This window comes from Rhinoraja longicauda, chromosome 15 (genome assembly GCF_053455715.1).
Source record: "Rhinoraja longicauda isolate Sanriku21f chromosome 15, sRhiLon1.1, whole genome shotgun sequence".
NCBI lineage: Eukaryota > Metazoa > Chordata > Chondrichthyes > Rajiformes > Arhynchobatidae > Rhinoraja > Rhinoraja longicauda.
In genome coordinates, this window is record NC_135967.1 from 18362264 (window position 1) to 18379508 (window position 17245).

Consider the following 17245-nt stretch of genomic DNA (forward strand, 5'->3'; position numbering starts at 1 on the left):
GATTTATAATAAATGATCCTGACAATTGTAATACTGCAACTACATTTGCAGATGATACCAAATTTTGTGATGTGAAATTTGACAGCTTCATAAAATAGGCATTTTACTCACAAAGCAGAGAAAATAAGATTTTTGCAAGAACTTTGTTACCAGGCAGAAAGTTTATATAATTTCGCAGTGAAAAATTGAAGAGATTGAATCTATCAATATATTTTCTAGATCAGTATGTTGAGAGATCAACTAGGAATCCAGTTATTTTAGATCTAGTGCTTTGGAGTGAGTAAAAGTTCAGTAATTACTCTGGAGTTGAAGGATGCTTAAGGGAAGAAAGATCAAAAAGTGACAGAATTTTACATTAAGATTGAAAAAAATGTTGTTCAATCTGATTCTAAAGTCTTGCATCTAACCCATAAACCTACAAGAGCATGAGTTGGCTATGGTACACGGGTAAATGTATTAAAATACATGACTGTGGTTAGGCAGTGGTAATGGGCAATTTAACAAATCAATACATATCTTACAACAGCACACACAAACACAACAGGCAAAGCAATCCAACTGGGACTAACAACTGAAACTAAATATAATATTAGGTAACAAGAAAAGATTGGAATTGTTTGTAAGAAAATCAGTATACCTGAGGATTGGAAAGTGTCAGAATTCACCAAATGAAGATTAAGATGAGAAAAGGGAGAGCAGAATAAAAGAGTCATCTCGTCAGAAGCGTGTAAACAGGTTCTATAGATATATATAAAAAGGAAAAAAAGGTCAATATTAATCTAGGTTCCTTTTGGTCTGCGACAGGAAAAATTACATTGGAGAATATGTAGGTGGAAGAGTACACCTGCTCCTCTTCACAACAAATAAATCTCCAGGAAACATCTTGAAGAAACTTGCCTAAGCCAAAGATAGATCCAGGTTTCTATATTCACAGAAATGTTTTATCAGAGGAGAGGGCCTCAAGCTCATCCAATTCATAATGGCTTTTTACTGCATCTACACAATTCTTTATGAAAGCCCTGATGGACTGTGGCCACCACCACTTTAGGCAATGTATGTTAAATCATCACCTGCCTCTTCATCCTTGCCTTTTTCTTATATCTTTTGTTCAATAGACAATAGACAATAGGTGCAGGAGTAGGCCATTCAGCCCTTCGAGCCAGCACCGCCAATCAATGCGATCATGGCTGATCACTCTCAATCAGTACCCCGTTCCTGCCTGCTCCCCATACCCCCTCACTCCGCTATCCTTAAGAGCTCTATCCAGCTCTCTCTTGAAAGCATCCAACGAACTGGCCTCCACTGCCTTCTGAGGCAGAGAATTCCACACCTTCACCACTCTCTGACTGAAAAAGTTCTTCCTCATCTCCGTTCTAAATGGCCTACCCCTTATTCTTAAACTGTGGCCCCTTGTTCTGGACTCCCCCAACATTGGGAACATGTTTCCTGCCTCTAATGTGTCCAATCCCCTAATTATCTTATATGTTTCAATAAGATCCCCTTTGCCCATACCCTCATGGTTTTGTGAACCTCTAACTTCATTCTTCAGCTTATAATCTATATCTTCTGATCCTTTAGTCACCTACTAACAGGAACAGCAACTATCCACCTATCCTAGGTATCACAAAATGTTGGAGTAACTCAGCAGGTCAGGCAGCATCTTGGAGAGAAGGAATGAGTAACGTTTCGGGTTGAGACCCTTCGTCAGACTGATGTTAGGGGGGCGAGACAAAGAAAGGATACAGGTGGAGACAGGAAGACAGTGGGAGAAGGGGGAGGGGAGGGAAGGGGAAGAGAGGGACAGAGAAACTATTTTCTTATCCGTCTATCCTATGTAAACCTTTCATGACATATTCATTTACCACAGAAACAGGTCCTTCAGCCCAATTCATCCATGCCGACCTGGTTTTATAGCTGAGCTTGGCCTATTAGCCTGCATTTAACCCATATCCATTTAAATCTTTCCTATACATGTACTTGCCTAAATATATTTTAAATGTCACCAATTTACCTGCCTTTGCTGCATCCTCTGACAGCTTGTTCCACATACACCCTCGGCATGAATAAATTGTCCGTCGGGTTTCTTTGAAATCTTTCCCCTCTCACATTAAACCTATGCCATTTAGTTCTGGACTCCCCTATTGATGGCAAAAGACTGCGAGCACACTCTTTGCCCATACCCTCATGGTTTTGTGAACCTCTAACTTCATTCATCCCGCAGTGTCTTATGCTCTGGCAAAAAAAAGGGCCAGCTATTCATCCTTATAACTTAAGCCCTCAGATCCTGGTTTAGTTCCCCTCATTCATTATAGATGAGGCCCTCACTAGAGTCTCCTCGATATCCAGCAGCTCCGCTCTTGCTCCTCCTCCCCCAGTCACAACAGAGACAGAGTCCCCCTAGTCCTCACCTTTCACCCCATCAGCCGCGCATGCAGCACATAATCCTCTGACATTTTCGCCACCTTCAATAGGATCCCACCACTAGCCACATCTTCCCATCTCTACCCCTTTCTGCTTTCCGCAGAGACTGTTCCCTCTGCAACTCCCTGGTGAACTCGTCCCTTCCCACCCCCTCCTTAGGTACTTTCCGCTGCAATGGCAGGAGATGTAACACCTGTCCCTTTAACCCTCCCTCCGTCCAAGGACCCTGAAAGTCTTTTCAGGTGAGACAAAGGTTCACTTGTACCTCCTCCAACCTCATCTACTGTATCCATTGTTCCAGATGTGGACTCCTATACAGTATATCGGCGAGACCAAACGCAGGTTTGGCGATCGTTTTGTTTAATATCTCCGCTCAATCCGCCTAAACCTACCTTATCTCCTGGTTGCTCAGCATTTTAACTCCCCCTCCCATTCCCATACTGACCTTTCTGTCCTGGGCCTCCTCCATTGTCAGACTGAAGCCCAGCGCAAATTGGAGGAGCAACACCTCATATTTCACTTGGACAGCTCATGCTCCAGCGGCATGAATAATGACTTCTCCAACTTCTAGTAACCCTTGCTTTCCCTCTCTCTCCATCCCTCCCCCTTCCAAGTTCTCCGATCAGTCTGACTGTCCTGTTTTACAATTTATCTCTGTTTGCTTTGCTGTTACCTTCTCCTAGCTAACAATGATCTATTCTACATTTTCCTTGATCTCCATCCCCTTTGTCTCGTTTTCACACCTTACACTTCCGAATCTCTGTATCTCCCCCTCCCCTGACTCAGCCTGAAGAATTGTCTCGACCCAAAACATCACCCATTCCTTCCGTCCAGAGATGCTGCCTGTCCTGTTGAGTTACTCCAGCATTTTGTGTCTATAAACTATACTGCATCTCCATGGTGACTTTGTGGCATTCCAGACTTTGGCCAGATTTTGCCTCGATACTTCAGTTGTTGCCTACCTGCTTGGCCTCCCTTATGTTGCTATCAGCCTGTAACCATCACATTTTGATGGAGCACCTTGGGGTGGCAGTCATACTGCCAGATCGTTTGCTGATAATGAATACGTGGTTAGAATATGTTGGGAACCAGACTCAAACCCTTTATTTAAACAACATTGTAAAACTGAATGTGAGGCAGTAGGAAAGGATCTAGTAAAGGACAACAAAGGTGATTTTTTTGTTTGGAGTTCATTAAGCTATGAGGAGAAGCAAAGGGAGCTAAGTGTACTCCCACTGTAAAAAATATATATCCTCTGGTGAGGAAGTCCATGAATAAGGGTCATTAATTTAAAATTATCAATAAGGGAATGCGCAGAGAAGACAGGAGGAAATTGTTAATGCAGTTCTTGGAGCATTGACTCATTTGCCACAGGGAATATTTGAAGCAGAGGCTATTGCATCTTTTAAGAAAAGATAAATATTTGAAGCATAAGATTAGACATAGCTGTGGGGAAAGAGAAGGATTCTAAAAATGAATAGCTCCTCTATCTAGACAAGATTGGAAAAAAATGCCTATGTATCTGCTGTTTCTTTTCTTTTAAGTTGGGATTCTATGTATATTATAGCTTTTTGATTGCTGATAAAATTGACTTCTATTGAATATTTTGTTTTTTACTGATTCATTGCGTCAGTTGATAATTGCTGAGTGTTGGTTCATGATCAATATTTTTCATACCATATTGCTAAGTGTATATTTTTCATTTTTCCCTTGCTGCTCAGGTTTGATTTGTTACAACTTTAATGAATACATCAGGTACCAATCTGGTCTTTGACTGTGTGATATTTGCCAGCATGATGAAAAAGGTACCTCACATTTGCAAAGAGCTTTCCAAGTTGAGGATGCATCAAAGTACTTGACAGTCAGTGAAGACTTTTTTAAAGTGAAGTCACTGATATAACGCAGTAGTCAATTTATCCAAAGTCCCACAAAGTGCATTAATTCAATAATCCTTGCAGTCATTTTGAGTGATGGAAAAAATATTGTTACAGACACTAAGAATCCATTTCTTCCTTCATTATGGTGCTTTGGGGTCTTCCCCTTGAGTAAACGGGCAGACAGACGTTATCACAGAGACAGCAGTGTGCCACACTGTCCATGCGGTACACAAGCTATAGCCTGGATTTTCATGCTTTACTGTCTGTAGTTGGATATGAACTCACAACACCTGCGTTGGTTGAGAGTACTACTGACGGAGCCACTGCTGACATCTAATGTGTGCAATATTGTAATTTTCCAGAGGTTCCCAGCTATACTCTCCATTTTACGGGAAATTAAAATTAGTGGACACAGAATCAAGGTTCCTTAGAATTTTATAAGATGAGGTACATTAACATTATCCCTTTCCTCCACAAATGTGTCACTATAACAGTGAGGTGAGATTAACTCTCCGTTATAACATACTAATGAGACTTTTTCATAATCCATTGAAAATATTACCTTACTCTGATGCTGGCATTAGAAGGTACTCTGTCTAAAACTATTAATTTATATTATGGTACCTTGCCTCTGTTACAAATTACCTTCACAACAATTATAATTTGGCAGAATTCATCTTATTGTTTCAACATATTGATTCAAATTATCTATTTAGTTTATTGATGGAAAACATTTTTATTTTTCTTGTAATCAATATCTTCTGGTGCCTCCAGTACAAATCTTGATACAATTAAGATGGGTTATATACATACCAGGATTGGGAGAGTATACTTGTTATAATGATTCTATAGAAGATACAGGGTGGGGTTGTAAGCATTTCCCTGTTGCTCGTATGTTTAAAAAAAGATAATCATGTAAAATTGGTATGTTGGTTTTCGTTGGTTTTGCTTTTGATAGTATCTTCAGTCAGTAGTTACTCCTGTTTGAGATCCAGGAGCACTCTCATGCTGTTAAAATAATATATTCCTTTATTCGTCCCACACCGAGGAAATTTACAAATGACCTCTGAAATCTGAACTGGATAATGTGTCCCTTTCATCTGCCATTGGCGGTCCCTCATTGATTTATCTGAAGGCAGATTCAAATATTTAGTAAATTGGGAGCAAATGCAAAATGATAAATTGATTTATTTCATAGATGGCGATTGATTGTTGACAGTCAGGTTAAGCCGATTCTCCTGTAATAAAATTTTATTTCTGTATGGAGGCAAAATAAAAAATGAAATGGTCTCTGTTTCTCATGGTATATATAATTGTTTCTCTAGCATTATCTGGTTTTTTAGCCAACTTCTAACCAAACTCAAACCTTAAAATTTGTTTCCGTTTTCCAGCTACCCTCTAACTACAAACCTGCTCCTGTTCCCAGGAAGGCAGATGGGAAGAACACTGAATTCCTCTTCATTATTGATTGGTGAGTAGACATGTCAATAAACTAGCTACTTGACCTTTTCTCTTGGGCTATGGAAAACTCTTACAGCATTGCTCCTAATGAGTAGCTGCAGCCTTGTCTAATGGACCCAGGATAAGTCAATTAACAGCTTGAATCAAGTTTCAAGCCATGACCTTTCACAAACTGATCTGTCTGGTCTTGATGTTCACTTTGTTTGCCTGAAGTCTGAGCCCCATTTCGTTTTGAAATCCGTTTTCTATAAAGCCATAATTTACTCTTAAAAGCTTTCCTATAAAACTCTACGATACAACTTTTAGGCTAGAATAAGCTAGCACTCCATGTAACAGTTCATACTTTTCCAATTTATCTTCAGATGTTTATCACAAGGGAGACAGAAATGAAAACTCAAGAGTGGATAAGTCTCAAAAGAATTATGTTTTCTCTTTTCTGAAATTTTAATGATATAGTCAGAAGCACAGTATGGTGATTTGCAAGAAACTCTAATAAACTATTCATCTCCATTGAATTGTGATCTGAAGGTTTGTATCCATTTAGGAATTAAATAATTGTTACTGAAAATCCCTGGGAAGGAAATGTTGTATTTTTTTAAATGGTGCAGATGGCAAACTTTTCTCACATTTCACAGACGCACTGGAAAATTGAGAAGTGAATATTTTACTCAAGATCAATGCTGCTTAAAAATAGGATGATTTCAAAATATCATCACTGTGGTGATGGGAAAGAGCAGAGTACGTCTGTCAGGTGAAGCTGATATTGGAGGAAACGTTTGCTTAAATGCACGGATTTTGGGGGAACTAGAAAAGAGAAAACAGCAAAAATATGGCTTCTGTTGATTGGGAGATCACAGCTCTAATTTGTACATTGTTAATTCAGCACAAGTGTGCAGAATTTTGCCAATGATTAAAAATGCTCAAGGAGCAACTCTGCTGCAATATATTCCAATGATTGGGTTGGTTCGCATTCCCTGAGATGTTTGGTGAAAAATGTGTAAAGGAGAGCAGAATCATAGAGTCATACAGTGCAGAAACACACCCTTTGGCTCAACATGCCCATGGCGACCAAGATGACCATCTAAGCTGCTCCCATTTGCCCCATGTCCTTTAAAATCTTTTATATTCATGTACTTATCCAAATTACTTTTAGATGTTGTTTATATACCTGCCTCAGCTACTTTCTCTGGCAGCTCATTCCATATACCCACTCTATGTCCACCGGGTGGCACCAGCAATGGCTGTCTCACCAACAGTCTGTCTGTCCCTTCCTTCTATGTTTCTGCGGTGCTGGCTCGAAGGGCCAAATGGCTTCCTCCTGCACCTATTTTCTATGTTTCTTTGTTGTTTGTTTGTATGCGTTAAATGTATGTTTTAATGTTCTTTAACTAGCTTTACGTGGGAGGGTGGGGGATGGGGGAAACTTTTTCTAATCTCTTACGTAGACGGAGATGCGATGTTTTTCCGTATCGTATCTCCGTCCGCACTGCGGTCTAACAATGAGTAGTTGGCAGCCTTTGCTGGAGACCGACTTTGGAAGCTCCACTGCGGGAGCCTGCAGACTTAACATCAAGGAGCTCACGATCCCTTTGTCAGGGATCGACCTCTGAGCTCCAACTGTGGAACCTGCACACTTTAACATCGTGGAGCTTGCAGTCTCTGGTCAGAGACTGACTTCGGGAGCTCCAAGCCACAGGAGCATCGACTGCCCCAACGCAGGAACTTCCACCGCCCCGACGCAGGAGCTTCGATTGCCTCGACACGGAAGCTTCGATCGCCAGCTGTGGGAGCTTGATCTCCGCGATGCGGAGGGCTCGACTGCCAGCTGTGGGAGCCAAGATCGCCCCGACAACGGAAGGCTCAAGTGCCCCAACCGCGGGAGAAGAATGAAGGGAAGAAGATTGAACTTTTTTTGCTCTCTCTTACTTCCCAGCAGCCTTAGTGCAAATGCTCTCTTCTGTCTATCAGCTTCCTGTTTGCAACTTAACAACAATGTGGGAAAATGTGCAATGGCCAATTAGCCCACCAGCACCCAAATGAAATCCATGTGGTTGCTGGGGCAACATGCCAACTCCACACAGACGGCACAAAGATGTCATGATGAAAGTCGGGTCTCTGGAGCTGTGGGGGCAGCAATGCAGAATTTGATCAGGGTTGGGGAAAGTTGTGAACGAGAAGTTTCAAGTGCAAAGGACGAAGTGGGCATGGAAGGGGATATCTGTGACAGGGCAGGGAGCAAGATAAACTGAATGATACATGGAACTGGCTGAGAGAGTGTGCCCGAGAATCGGGATATCTTTGGGGAGGGGTAGATTGATGAGATAAAGGTCTGAAATTACCAGAATAAAGTGGGCTTAAAAAAAGCAGTGAATGCTGGTGATGTGAGACGTTCGTATTAGAATGACTGAGCGTCCAAAGTTGTTGCACATAGAGTGGAGCCATGTGATACATGAATTTATCTCTTTGAAACAACTCTTTGTTATAATGGGCATCTAGGTTCCAGTTTGCAGAAACAGAACTTGGTTATTGCAAAAAAATTGAGTTCATGTTTGCTTAGAGGCATGGAAATATGTCCAATACATAACCCAGAGCTGTGTTTTGACTTACCATTGAAGTTAATGAAGATAAAGAGGAATGTGTGCTAATCTCTGATGAGTGATGAAAGGCGACAGTAAATTCACACCACATTGACATGATTGGTCAGGACGTTAGTGTGAGTGGTGATGCAGACCTTCACTGACAGCCACAGTCCCACCAAAGAAAAATACTGTTCTCTTTTGCTTATACTCCTGACAAATGAGGTGCACTTGGCCAAATGTACCAGAAGTCATGCTGCTGTTAATTACGGCAGAGTACACTAAAATACTAGGATTAGAGCACGTGGGACTAACATACTCTCCTTCAGCTCAATGCTCAGTCATGCAGAAATGGACAAGAAGCAAACAAGTCTTTCCCTCTTGAAATATTTGCTTTAAATTTTGAGTCACAGAGTCATGGAACTGTACAAAGTAGAAACAGGCTTCTCGGCCCAAATCGTCCACGCTGACCAAGTTGTCTAACCCAGCGAGTCCCACTCGCTTGTACCTGCCTGTATCCAAACCTTTCCTATGTATCTGTTCAAGTGTCATTCGAATATTGTAATTGTACCTGCCTCTAACATCTTTCATATACACACTGCCCTCTGCATGAAATAATTGCTCCTCAATTCCCTTTTGAATCTTCTGGCTCTCACATTAAAACTATGCCTTCTTATTTTAGATTCCCCTACCTTGAGAAAAAGAGTCCAGTTATTAACCTTATCTATCCCCTCTCATGATTTTATTAACCTTTTATCACCCCTCTGCCTCCTATACTCAAAGGAAAAAGGTCTTAGCTTATCGATCCTCTCCTTTTTATCCAAAACCCACCAAAACTGGTAACATCGTCTTAAATCGTTTTTGTATTCTTTCCATTTTAATCATCTTTCCTGTAGCAAGCCAACCAGAACTGTACATAGTACTTCAAACGTGGACTTACCAATGTCTTGTACAGCTTAACATAATATCTCCATTACTGTACTGAATACCCTGACCAATGAAGGTCTTCTTCAGCGCCCTGTCTTCCTGTGTCACCACTTTCATAGAACTATGTACATGCATTCCTAGGTCCCTGTGTCCTACAATACCCCCTGGGGTCCTACCATTTGCTATATAAGTCCTGCCTTGGTTTGTTTTGCCAAAATGTAACATCTCACATATCACAGAATTAAACTCCATCTGCCATTCCTTGGCCCGTTGGCACATTTGATCAAGATTCCATTGCCATCTTAGATAACCTTCTTTGCTATCCGCGCTACCACTGAATTTTGTGTCATCCGCAAACTTACTAACCATGCCATCTAAATTCACATCCAAATCATTAATGTGAATAACAAACAACCATGAAGCCATCACCGATTCCTGTGGCACCCCACTTGTTATCGGCCTCCAATCTGAAAAACATTCCTCAACACCACCCTCTGTGTTCTACCTTTAAATCAATGTAATTTTTTTCTAGTTCATCCTGGATCCCATTTGATCTAACATTCCAGACCAGCCTGCCCGGTGCTATTTTGTCAAAGGCCCAATCATAGTCTACATAGTCAACGTCTACTGTCTTTCCTGGTCGATCCTCTGGGTCACCCCTTCCAACAACTCAATCAAATTTGTGAGAAGAATTTACCATGCATAGAGCCATGCTGATTTCCAAATGTCTCTTTCCAAATGTCTCTCAGAATCTCCTCAAATAACATGCCTACTTTAGATGTTAGGCTCACCTTTCTGTAGTCCCATCTTTTCCATGCAGCCATTTTAAATAAAGACCCAACATTCGGCACCCTCCAGTTTTTCGGAACCTCTACTGTGGCTAAAGATGATATTTTGCCAGGGGCCCTGCTATTTTTTTCAGAGCTTTTTTTCAGAGCTAGGATTCAGTATGAGAGAAGAGGGAAGAGACAGAACCCTAAGTAAATGTATGCCAATTAAAGAGTCTGTGACATGATGTTGATGTTTGTTAACATGAGTTTTCCTTCATCAGTGACAGCATTTCTCTGTTATGCGGCCCATTGCAAGATGCTGTAATACCTGCGCGACTAATCAGCCCACAGCTCGTGGGGGCCTGAGGCCACATGTAGCAAGTGACACAGTGAAGGCATTGGATCATTTGCCTCAACACCTCCCCCATCTCCACACACTGCATTTTCCATTGCTTTCATGGCAGATTTTTGTTTTTTAACTGATTGTGGCTGAACCCACGAGAGTGGTTCCTTAAGATTTGACTGGCAGCAGCTGCAATTCTCTCAACAAAGCGTGATGGAACTGGATGGGTCTCTTTCTAATACAGTACATGAATCACTGCAAAATCCCATATTTTTACAGCTAATGTGCAGAAACCTAATCTTGTGAAACATTTTGGGAGATCATATTGGACAATACCTATACACACACATATATATATACAGTATATATGTGTGTTTGGATATATAGACCCTGGCACAATTAAATTGGTTATCATGGTAATGAATGACTTCAACTTGTCCACATCTGAGTGGGATACTGACATTTACACGACGGCCACAGCTGTGTTGAATCACTAAAAAAGAGCAGCATTAGAAAGACCATTAATTAAAGTTTTTTTCCTCTTATTGTCCTTGTCCTCTTGAGTTAAGTAACAAATGTAATTCATTGAAACACTTTAAAAGCTCATACGTACCAGGTTAATCAATTCTTCTTCAGTCTTGATGGGTGTCATATTGGGAAGAATGATTTTATTTTGGCTTTTGATGTAGCATTTTTCTCCTCCAGCGAACCGTATCCCTGTTAGTCCCTTTTAAAACAAAAGTGATTTGTTCTTCATACTGCGCAAACATGTTAGCAAAACAAAATGTAAAAAAAATAACAGGACTAGTGATAGGTTTTTATTCCTCAAACATAAATGCAGACTGTGCCTGAAGCTGCCAAAGCCATTGAGAGCTCTTTCCTCCCTTGCCTGTCATTACAGATTTTGAACTCGGTACAATTCAGTGACTAAAAGAAGAATGAGATGCTGTTTTAAAAATCTGCAACTACATTGTGCATCCATTTATTTTTCCCTCATTCGAGGGAAAAATGACTTTGGCCTAAAATTGTTTTATTTATTTATTTATACAATAAATCACCAAACTTTTATTTGGCAGATGACCTTTTATTTATAGGGTTCGGTAATGATGGGTCTTTAGCAAGTTGGCTTCAGCAGAGGACTATGAACAGTGAGGAAAAAGTGGTGGCCAAGGATGATAAGCCTGAAGCAAAGTTTTTTGCATGCTTTTTAAGGCTTGTGATCACGAGCACAGTCTGATTCTGCAATTCTTTCTGGGATTGTGGAGTTGAAAGTAAGTCAATGCCAGCTGTCTGTAGCTGGTTTCTGTAAAGAAACTCTGCAAGTGATGAGTACAGTTATCAACATCGATGCACCTTTTTTTCAGGGAGAGGGGACAATCAACTGAAGGGCAACGAAAAGAATAACCTATTATGTACATAAGGAAGTCCTCTCTATTCAGAGAACTTGACTGCAGGACAGGAAAACCAATGTTGTATGAGGGAAGGCACAAAGGGGAACTGGAACGCAGCTCAATGAATTACTGATGAGGAAGCTGTATGGAAATTGCACATGCAGTGTCCTCAGGAGGTGAAATGGTAATATACTCGTGGCAAGACTTGGGAACAAAAGCAACAGAGTTCTGCAAGTGTCATAATGTTTTCCCCAAGTAAAGTATCTTTTCTCAGCTGACATTACTTTTCTTTGAGGGAAAAGCACAACCCTTCTTCACCTGAAGAAACAGTGGTTTGTGGAATGGTGCAGTTGTACCTGGAGTATTGTGTGCCATTTTGGTCTCCTAATTTGAGGAAGGACAGTCTTGCTATTGAGGGAGTACAAAGGTAGTCTATCAATTTCTTTTCAAGGCAATTATAAATGTACAATAAGCAGTGGTGTGGTCTGGATTAGCAAAATCTGATATACAATTTTTTTTAAGTGATTCTGCTGTGGAGAAACTTGATGCATAATGGTTTATTCATAACCTATTTGCGGAATCACCTTATGGCATAAAACTTGAGGTAGTGGTAAATTGGATTAGTGCCTTAGGTGATCATCACTGTGGTATTTTAAGGACCATTTCATGATTTACAGACCTTCCAAGCAAGTTGTGTCTTGTTAGAATTTCCTGGATAGTGCATTCTGTTTGGGGTGCATTACCTAAAGTGTCACCTGTCACAACCCAAGAGGCATCTGTTTCTTCAGACTTGAAAATCTGTTTGTTCTCCTCCTCTGTGCTGACACAGCAACGGCTGTTACTGTGGTTCAAAGTCTGACCCTTCTGTACAAATGACTCCTTGTCATTGCACTTGTTTAGTTTACTTTAGAGATACAGCGCAGAAACAGGCCCCTTTCGGCCCACCGGGTCCACGCCGACCAGTGGTCCCTGTATATTAACACACTGTCCTATACCCACTAGGGACAATTTTTACATTCACCAAACCAATTAACCTACATACCTGTAAGTCTTTGGAGTGTGGGAGGAAATCGAAGATATTGGAGGAAACCCATGCAGGTCACGGGGAGAATGTACAAACTCCGCACAGACCGTAGTCGGGATCGAACCCGGGTCTCCTGCGCTGCATTCGCTGTAAGGCAGCAACTCTACTGCTGCGCCACCGTGCCGCACAATTGTGTTTGCAATTGTCTCTGAACATCATATAAGCACTGGGAGGAAGATATCTTTAGTTCTGACGCAAAACTCCTGTTATTGAGAGATTTAAAATTAAATCCTGCATGTGATGATCAATAGCTGGCTATTCTTGACATTCTAGTGTTGTTGATCCACATCTCTTCATGGCTTCATGGGAATATGGCATTTGATTACTATTTAATTTTCACAGTACCTAGTCCTGATTTAGATACTGAATCTGATATTAAATTAATACCAATTTTATTCAAAAGTTTATCATTATTACTGTAATGCATTAGGTCTGCAAATCTAACCAGAATACAGATTGAAATGTATTCCTGAACAAGTGCATAAAATCCAAAGTAGATGAATAGTGGTGCCAGTGAAGAATTGGTGATTGATACAAATTAAACTGGTTGCCTGCCAGTATAACCCAAAAGCATCAATGTCACACATGGGTTGTCAAGGTCAGGTTGTGAATCTTTGATAGATATTCCAGTTACCCCAGATATACATTTATCTTTTCTCTAAAATGTCTTATTGCTGTCTGACTTTCAGGTTGTAACTCACTTGCACAGACAGTGGCGCAGCACATAACCACCACTTTTGATTTGTGCAGATGCCAAAAGACAAAATAATTTTCATACAAATGAATTGCTCAGAAATATGTGCAATTAGCAGCTCTGACTAAGCGAACAAATCTTCCCATTGGTGCATTAATTACTTTCACTTGTAGAATTGCAGATAATTGGAAGGTGAGAACACCTTTGACTCACAGTTTTAAAATCATGGATTTCCACAGATTCATCGCTGCCATTTCCTGTCGTGAAGGTCTCAAAACCACTGATCGCATCGATCTTCATTAAGCTTTCTTTAATGGTACCGTCGATGTTTATTCGGTACGTTATGTCATAAACCTGAAATCAAACATAACGTTTTTGCAGCTCCAAATCAGAATGCATTTCTGAATAATTGGGAGAGTCATTTTAAGATTAAGGGCAAGCAATTCAGCTCTAAAAGCTATGAAACCAACAGCATTTGAATTTGTTTGTCTTGATTAGGCATATCTTCAAGACGGGGTTATGCAAACCAGTTAGTGAAACAGAAATGCACATGAACATTTTAATAAAAAGGAAATGAAAAGAAATAGAAAATTGATATCCTGAATAATTATTTGCCCCGAGCTAATTGAGCAGTTACCGTGCTTCTATTATTACAACCATGGCTGACAACGCCGTGGAGATATGATGATCCCATCGCATTTTAATTGCTGGTACTGTGGGATGAATGTTCTGACTTGTGGGTGTGAATGCACTTTAGAGAATTTTATGGTTCAGCTGGGAATGCTGCAATTTCTGCTAGCAAGCTGCTGAGATATCCAAATATACATCAGCTAAAATTAATCTCTCTGTACTTTATCATTGATAAGAATGACCTGCATCGACGGCACTGACGACACTGACGTCAAGCATGAACGAGAGAGATAGTAAAGTGCAAAGGTGAGCACATTTTGATTAATCCATTATGCATCCAGTTTCCCTAAACTCTCATCAATCCAAACATAAATACTCTGCGACTAAACAAATACATAGCACAGAAGCAGAGATTGCAGTTATCAAAAACCATTATTGTCTGGCCATAATTGGACGAATAATGATAAGGTTCATGTAACAACATATTAAACTGAAATCTTTCTCAGCATCAGTTTTTCATACCAAAGAAATCAGTTCTGCTTGTACAGTTGGGACCAGTGGGTGAGTTACACCACCATCATTGGAAAATCAAAATTAACTGTGGGTGCTAGAAATCAGAAATAAAAACAGAGAACACTGATAATCTAGGGTAGTGTCTGTAGAAAGAAGACTGACAAAGGGTCTCCAACCTGAATTGTTAATTATGATTTTCATCCATGGGTGCAACCTGGTCTGCTAAATTTTACTAGGATTTTGTGCTTTATTTCATAAACGGAAATGCATACAATGATTTAAATTTATTGGACCTGTTTTGATAACTGGCTCAATCAGTTTAATCTTTAGTTTCACTGATGCAGTTACTGTCACATTAAATCAACACCCAATGAACTTTTATTGGGAAATAAAGTAGGGAAATAAAGTAGGTGTTAAATAAAGTAGGTGTTAAACAGTTGAAATATCAAACCGAAATATGTTAAAAGCACAAACATTTTGCTCTCTTACACTTGCCCAATTGCACTTTCACTGCCTCCAAATCCACAAAGACAATTAGTAAAGTGCACTGTAAAATCTATTGTTCTAGAATTTCACAAGAATTTCACAAGCCATTCAATCAATCCCACCCACCCCACTGCATGTTTTATTCAGTTGTCGTTTGAATGGTTTGAATGGATATGCTTCCACCAGCTGGTTGATTTTGGATCCCAGAATAAAGCGGGTCAGATTTTCTGTTGTCCGGGGATCACTGGTTGCCTGTGTCCTCTTTCTTCTCGCCTGGTCCAGTACACACTCTTTTGCTGGGAGACATGTTCCCAGACTGACTGGCCTGGTTCAGCAATCCCTACATGTAGGAATGCAAGCAGCTGCAGAGAGTGGCAAACTCGACCCACTCCAGCACCGGCACAGCCTTCCCCTCCATTGAAAGCATCTACCTGAGGCAATGTCTCAAGAAAGCAGCATCTATAATCAAGCTCCATGCTCTTTTATAACTGCTACCATTGTGCAGGAGGAACAGAAGCCTGAAGTCCCACACTACCAGGTTCAGAAACAGCTACTTTCCTTTCAGGTTCTTGAACCAACCCACACAATCTCTTGCGCCACTATGGACTTGTATTTTTTTCTTCTAATTGTGTCTTGCAGTCTTTTTTTTAAAGATGTGTTATGTAAAATTTATGTGATATGCCCGTGAATTTGCTGCAAGCATGATTTTCATTGTACCTGTACCTTGTGCACAAGACCATAAACTCAACTTGACAGGACCTCATCAAAGCTGCAAGTGCATCCAGGGTGACTCCCTTGAGTAACCCGAGAGCATGGAAATGTACAGAAGTTCATGTTCCCCTGTTGTATCCACGAGGAGTACAGTTGTCCAGTGGCCAGTGTTGTGATGGGCGTAGCACCTCATCACTTCCTTTGCAAAGGAACAGCCCAGTCTGGGTCTAGTCAGATCTGTTTTCTATCTCATTGGAAGATTGACCCCAATAAACTCAGTGTCATTGTAGAATAATCCAGTTTCAGCTTAACCAATGGTTTCATAAAGATTAAGTGCAACTTTCTTGGTTTTCTAGATTGTCACTTTTAATGAAGCCAATCATCACTTACTGTATGCTTTATTAACAAGCTTATTAACTTGTCCCATCACCTTCAAAGGCTTCTGGATGTAAATCCATGGTTTGCATCGTTCCTTCACCCACTTTCTAATTGGGTAATTTAGTTTCTATTGCCTTTCCGTGGTTTTCCTTTGTAATTGTATCAGTTCTCACTTCTCTATTAAATTTCATCTCCCAGGTGTCTGCCTTTATCACTAGTCTATGCTCTACTAAAGTCTGTTCCTTCTTTCACAATAGCACTTTTCTAAATTTTGTAGCCGTGGCAAACTTTAAAATTACCCTCCCCATGTCAAGACCAGGTCATTAAAATGTATCAAAAACAAAGCTGCAGTCCCAAAAAATAGCTCTCGAGGGAGATCACTATATACTTCCTTCCAGCCTGAATAATAACTATTTATTATTAGGCTCTGCTTTTTGTTCCTTAACCAATTTTAAAATTGTGCTGCTAATGCCTCTCTAATCCCAAGGGGATCAATTCTGTTCATCAGTTTTATGCCATTTTACAAAATGTTTGCCGTTACAAATTCCACATCCACCAACGTGCACATACCTTTGCTCGTTATATAATCCTGTTTTGCTTGACCTATTCCTTCAAATATAATTTTAATTATCTTCTCAATAATAGTTACAAAGGAAGTAAAAATATTTCCAGCTGTATTTAAGCAATTACCACTTTTATTTGAGGTTTTCTACACCAATATTGCTTGTTCCTTATCATGCAAAGGTAATGGGCCACTTAGGGTTGTGCATTCTCAATCTTTATTTAGGCATTGTATGTTTCTGGTTAAAATGCAGGTGGATAATTACCAAACATGTACTTTGAATGGTTGAGTATGAAGTCAGGCATCATAATAGAATGTAGTTTGACAGATCTGCTGTTTTTCCGTCAAGTCTAAACCTGAGTCTACTGATTCTCCGAACTTCTTTCCCTTTTGGTTCCATTCACCATCTCCCTCTTTATTT

The 17245-nt window shown here is 40.3% G+C and overlaps 1 protein-coding gene across 2 annotated transcripts in view; it reads right to left on the reverse strand.

Moving 5' to 3' along the window:
• tnmd (tenomodulin) overlaps positions 1-17245 on the reverse strand; it is a 125663-nt gene that overhangs the window by 33299 nt on the left and 75119 nt on the right. The window contains exons 1-3 of one of the 2 annotated variants that reach the window (XM_078411938.1): positions 14182-14274; positions 13758-13898; positions 10989-11102 (exon numbers count right to left, since the gene is read on the reverse strand). In XM_078411938.1, the coding sequence (XP_078268064.1) occupies positions 10989-11102; positions 13758-13898; positions 14182-14238 (312 nt within the window). In that variant the 5' untranslated portion in view covers positions 14239-14274. Of the gene's footprint in view, positions 1-10988; positions 11103-13757; positions 13899-14181; positions 14275-17245 lie in introns of those variants that run through there. The other variant, XM_078411937.1, reaches the window with a different exon arrangement.